Source organism: Arachis ipaensis, chromosome B07, assembly GCF_000816755.2.
Source record: "Arachis ipaensis cultivar K30076 chromosome B07, Araip1.1, whole genome shotgun sequence".
Lineage (NCBI taxonomy): Eukaryota > Viridiplantae > Streptophyta > Magnoliopsida > Fabales > Fabaceae > Arachis > Arachis ipaensis.
In genome coordinates, this window is record NC_029791.2 from 113,050,797 (window position 1) to 113,056,580 (window position 5,784).

A 5,784-nucleotide genomic window follows, 5' to 3' on the forward strand; every position below is an offset into this window, starting at 1 on the left:
AAAACAAGGAAAAGAAAAAAGGTGTTTGCTGGTATGTGTGTGTGTACCTGTGCCCACTGAGCTGTGTCCATGGATTTTTAAGAGTGGAAAAAAGGGAAAAGCTATGGAGTTCTCTGAGAGAAAGTGAAAACACCCAACTTTTCGTTTCTTTTTTTTTCTCTTCTTTCTAGAGAGAGACTGGTTTGTAAAAGCAAGTGTGGAAGGAAAAGCTTAGAGAGGGTTGTGGGATTATAGTGGTGGTGGTTCCATTATGTGTTGGCCAACTAGCTGTTGCTGTATATTCAACATAAAGGGGTAGCATAGTCTTTTCACACATCCTTTTCATCATACGCACTATATCATATTTCTCCATGCATTATATTTTACAAAAAATTATTATTATTACACTAATAAAATGATTACTTTAACATAAGTCTATTATTTGAATGGTCGTCATTCAAAGAAAAAGTTAAATGATGAAAAATTGTATATGAAATATTCTATATTATTTGGTATATTAAAATCACACTTGTATAATTTTTGAGAATGATTTTTCATTCAAATTTAAAAATCTAGTATGTAATTATGTATGTACTCCAATTCAAATATCTTAATTGTTAATTCTTAATTTCTACTCTCTACCAAGTAACAAATTCCTAATTTTTATTCTTGAATTGTATTTAGTATCCTTAAATAATATTTCAAGTTTTGGTATCCAAATTATCGATATTCTTTATGATAATTCCGTATGGGAAAATTTGCGTAAAATGAAACATGTAAGGCTAGTGTTAATAAAGGGATTTTTTTTCTACTATAAATTAAAAAATATATATTTTTTTAAAAAAAATTAACTTTTAATTTTAAAATACGTTTTTTTTTTCTGTATTTGAGGGAAGTTTACCGCACTCCCGGCAAATTTTATGAATTATATAGAGTTTGTCGTACCTCTGCCGAACTTCACGTTAAATTTGCCCAAATATAAAAGGCGAGAGATATCACTTTTTTTTTTTACAATTTCATTTCACTTTCATCCTCCCTTCTGTTATGAAGGTTAGTTCTTTGAACATTGTCAAAATTTTTGGTCTTTTTAGTTGATTCGGGTAATTTTGTTGTTTTTTTTCTTTATCTAAGTAATTTATAATTGTTGTGTTTTTCGTATTTCACGTGAAAATTTTCACTCTGATCCTCCCTTACCTTTTCTAGGTTCTCTCTTTAGACATCATCGAAGTTATTGATTTGTTGAGTTCGTCAGTTTCAGGTAATTCTAGTGTTATGTTTATGTTTTCTATTTGATTTGTTGTTGTTTATTATTTGAATACGTATAAACATATAGTTAGATTAAGTTATTAGTTATGTTGATTAGTTTGAGAAGTCGATGATACACTTATTTTACATTATGACGTATGTGTTGTTATTTTACATTATTAGTTATGTTAATTAGTATGTGTATGTCAGGGAAGTGAGAAATTTATTTTGATTATTGTTTCGTTTAAACTAATTAGAGTTACTTTTTAGATTTACTTTAAATGTAGGTTAGAAAATTTTAGTTAATGTGAAATAATTTAGTTAATTTGAAATAATTTAGCTAATTTAGTTAATTCAGTTAATTTAAATGAAACTATTCTACTTTATTGTGTTAAAGTGTGTAGTCTTATGGAGCTAGAGTTGTTGGGTTACGAGGATATCTTGTATAAACTGGATCAAATTTAGCACATTGCAGGCAGACTTGATCGAGTGGTACACATTGAAACTCATGTTGTTTATATATTTAAATTTTGAATTTGTGTTGTTACTTGTTGATTCCTTTTTGTTTTACTGATTTATTTTATTTGGTAGGTGTATAGAATCCTGCGTAACAGGAAAAATTTGTTAGGATGCTGTCCGAACATATTAGGTCACATCCCAGACGGGCAGGATTCGAACATGTTGCTTATATGGTGGAGTGGGAGCATGACTAGTCGTTGGTCTCAGCTCTGATAGAGAGATGGCGACCCGAGTTCCATACGTTTCACTTGCCATGTAGGGAGATGACCATCACCCTGCATGACGTGGCGTACTAGCTGGGACTCGTCATTGATGGAGATCCAGTCAGTAGATGCATCGGTGGGTGGAGAGTTCTATCAAGGACGGTCCATTGAGGAGTTGTGTTAGAAGTTATAGGGAGCTGTTTTAGGTCCTGATGACAGACAGTCACAGATGAAGTGGACTGTCAAGTTGAGCTGGTTTCAGAACACTGTTTGCGGGGAGCTGGAGGAGCACCTGATTGAAGAATTCCTACTGCGTTATACTAGGGGTTATATCATGCAACTGAATACCAGCAATAGAATCTAGGTGTCGGGCCACGGAATACCAACAATAGAATCTAGGTGCATGCGGCAGTTTACTACTTTCACAGGCATATCACCGTATGCTACTGTTGAGGCCAGAGGAATATATGTCGCGCACCGTTTTTCCCTTGTTGAGAGGTATAAATTTATTGTAACATCTTTTTCGTAAGTTACTTAAATAGTTTTGTGGTGTCTTAACTATCGTGAAATCATAGGTGGATAGTTGCGGCCAAATAATGGCAGAGGTGAGAATAGGCTTCGTACTTACAGGCGTCTCCTCAATGGACTAGGGGCCCTTAATGGAAGTGATAATCGTAGTTGATATGAATTATATAATTATCATATTTGTGTGTTAATTAAATTTCAAACTTCTATATCATAATTGTTTGTGTCTGTGAACAGGTTAACTAGATGTCGTACGCTGACCTTGAGATCCAGCCTATCGTTCCACCGGGGATCACCGAGGCTGAAGTCTTTGTTGCCGTTGTATGTCCTCTATTGTGCTTTGCCATAGTCGAGTGGCATCAGGTTGACCGCGTCATGCGTCAGTTCGGTGGCCTCCAGCACATACCAATCAGGTTGCTGAACATTGATGAGATGCATGCCCATGATGGGAGGTTTAGTCGGGGTGAGTGGTATCCTAAGTTCCTGGGGAGCTGGCATGAGTTGTGGAATGCTCGCAGAGACCACATGTTGCCGGTGCATCATGCCATAAACCTGCGCCCATCACGTGCATATTTGACGTGATACTTTCGATGGGCGCACATAGAAGCATCGTATGAAGGCCAGTCATCCTCGTGACCTATGGGCCTGAACTCTGATCTATAAACCTGAAATACAGCCTCCATGCGATACACAAAATGAACAAAATGCTTCCAATCTTATCGTGAATGAGAGCATGCTGCGAGAACATGAAGGCATGGAATACGAAGAGCTTGAAAATACACACAGTCACACTTGCCATCACCAAGTAGTATTTGATAATTCTGCTGGTTGGACCCGGGCACTGCTGCTAACTCCTCAACGGTGAACGTTGTCCTCGACGGATCAAACTAATAAACATTCATAGTATTAATGTACTTCGAGTTGAACTCTATAGCCTTCACCGGCATCTGTGAAAATTCAACGCACACTTGAAGCTGTGCCTGGGCCTCAGAATCCTTCCTCGCAAAATGTTCACCCAAACAAAAATAGGTTGACTTAACAAGAGCAATGATTAGCAGATTATGAGAATCCTTCATCACAACATTGATACATTCTAAGATGTTTGTTGTCATGTGCCCAAACCAATGGCCTTCATCTGCATATTACGCCCACTGAGAACGAGGCATTTCTTCAAGTCAGTTTGTGATGGCAACATTCTCACTCCTCAGGCGACCAAAATAATGAGAAAACTTCTGTTGTGACTTGGAATATGCCGCATTAATAAGAATCTTCTTCAAGTCCTTGTTCTTGAAGTAAGTCTTGAAGTTAGCAGCTATATGTCTTGTACAAAACGCCTGGAAGGCATGTGGCGGTTTCCATAAATTTCCATTGGCATTCAACGCAGCATCAACTGATTTGTGCCTATCTGAAATCACTAAGAGGCCTGGTTGAAGTGTAACATGTTGTTTCAGATACGAAAGAAAAAACGACCAAGCCTCCTTCATCTCACCCTCGACAACTGCAAATGCAATAGGCAATCTGTTTAAATTGTCATCCTGAGCAATAGCCATCAACAACGTGCCTCCGTATTTACCGTACAAGTGGGTGCCATCAATGAAATAAGTGGCTTACAGTACTTAAAAATCTCAATACACTGAGAAAATGTCAAGAACACCCGATGAAACATGACAGTATCAGGTGAAGCAGGCCATGATTGTGTTACAAGTTGAACCCAAGTACCTAAATAACCATATATGTTATTACTCATAAGGTCTGACTACGTTAAGCATACACAACTAAAGACGATGTAACGAATCTTCCTAGGTAAGTACATCTTCATAACAAACAACCGACGAGAAAGCTCGTTGTATGACTCCTCCCAATCTCTATATATCCTACCAATGACTCTTTGCTTTGCAAGCCAAAGCTTACGGTAGGACGTCTTATAACCGAAGTGATTCTCCATACCTCCTTGAATAACCCTTATGCTGATGGTTGGATCTTCTTTCACCATCATGAATATGTACTGAGCAATCACCTTTGAATTCAATCTTTGATGGTCTTGACCCATCGATGTTTGCATGCAACTGTGAGGTGCATTGTATTTTCTCACCTTCTATTTTCTTGCTTGTGGCAATAAGATATGCGTATGTTCCATCCACAACCGAATCCGAACTGGATACACTGTGCATCATACTTTAATTGGTCTCTCTCTAGTATTTTATACTCTTCACCCCTCCTGATGTTGTACGTCTTAATTGCCAATATCACTCCCTCCTTGTTTTCAAACTGTTGTCCAATTTCAAACTCACTTACGAGATCCTCTTCCGGCCCTCGATGACTAAAGAAACAATCTGAAGTTATTGTGTCGAGATTCAAAGTGGAAAAGTGATCCGACCAGTCATATAGACGAGAAATCACAGGCGGTGTCAGTGCAGTTTGTGTATCACCATAGAAGTTCATCTCTTCCTCCTCCTCATCCTCATAAGGAATTTCCGTCAGTTCAGCCTCAACATCTTTACCATTTTCAAAATTGACTTGATAGGGATCCGTCATCGGCTCCCTAATCGCAGAACTCTCATGACTTCGAACATCAGATTGCATCATGCCATCATTAGAATGTTTAATGTTTGACCCTTTCTGACTACCTTTAGGTGGCATATTAGGTCAACCATCATCCGTCTAATGTTTCTTCTAACTGCTCCACTTAAAAGGCTATCATCAACAGCATCCGTAGATGATCCTTGTCCACCTAACTCAACTAGGTAAACAAATAATTCCAACATATAAATATTTGTCCAACGGTTGTGTCACACCCTTATAAACCGTATGTCCTTGTCATCACGTTGCCCAATACCTGTACCAAAAAATATAAAATATTCTTAATACCTCGACTATATTACAAAAAAAAAAAAGAAGAATCACAACCTCTACAATATACCTTTTGTAAAATAAAATGTTATCTACTTCGGCTGGATATCGGTAGTAAATTTTTTTCACTCTTTTCGTGTGTTATTTTTCAATGGAGTGCAATATTAAATTCTTTAATGCTGTTAAACTGTTGATTTTGGCTGTCATGTATGCAATCACTAGTTGAGTAGACCTAAATCCGATAAAATCTTCTTCATCGTACACTATTTCACCATCATAATGAATGGATAATAATAGAATTCCAGACATTGTGAAGAGTTAATCAAAAAATGAGGAATATCAAAGAGAAGAATGAGCAACTCGTATTGAGCTTGTGAGTATTTATAGAGGGGGTAACCTGAAGTTCACCGGAGATACAGCGAACTCTAAATAATCCATACAGTTCGCGCAGGAATTGCGGTAA

At 37.3% G+C, this 5,784-nt stretch overlaps 2 protein-coding genes across 2 annotated transcripts in view; both read right to left on the minus strand.

The window, feature by feature from the left end:
* The window catches only part of LOC107605873 (dof zinc finger protein DOF3.7), a 1,474-nt gene extending 1,206 nt beyond the window's left edge, over nt 1-268 (minus strand). The window contains exon 1 of the mRNA XM_016307805.2: nt 48-268. Coding sequence (XP_016163291.1) covers nt 48-71 — 24 coding nt within the window. The 5' untranslated portion in view covers nt 72-268. The remainder of the gene's footprint in view (nt 1-47) is intronic.
* LOC107607674 lies at nt 3,647-4,521 on the minus strand. The gene is made up of 3 exons (XM_016309599.1): nt 4,263-4,521; nt 4,083-4,190; nt 3,647-3,969 (listed from the first exon to the last, which is right to left on the minus strand). The coding sequence occupies exons 1-3, from the start codon at nt 4,519-4,521 to the stop codon at nt 3,647-3,649; spliced, it is 690 nt and encodes a 229-aa protein (XP_016165085.1).

Excerpts from the sequence above, each read along its gene's own strand:
- LOC107607674 (XM_016309599.1), bottom strand. The coding sequence starts at position 4,521 with ATGGGTCAAGACCATCAAAGATTGAATTCAAAGGTGATTGCTCAGTAC. Across the intron at positions 4,191-4,262 it reads GTACTTACCTAGGAAGATTC|GTACTTGGGTTCAACTTGTA; the intron begins GTTACATCGTCT and ends ATGGTTATTTAG. Across the intron at positions 3,970-4,082 it reads TATTGAGATTTTTAAGTACT|TTGTCGAGGGTGAGATGAAG; the intron begins GTAAGCCACTTA and ends TTGCATTTGCAG.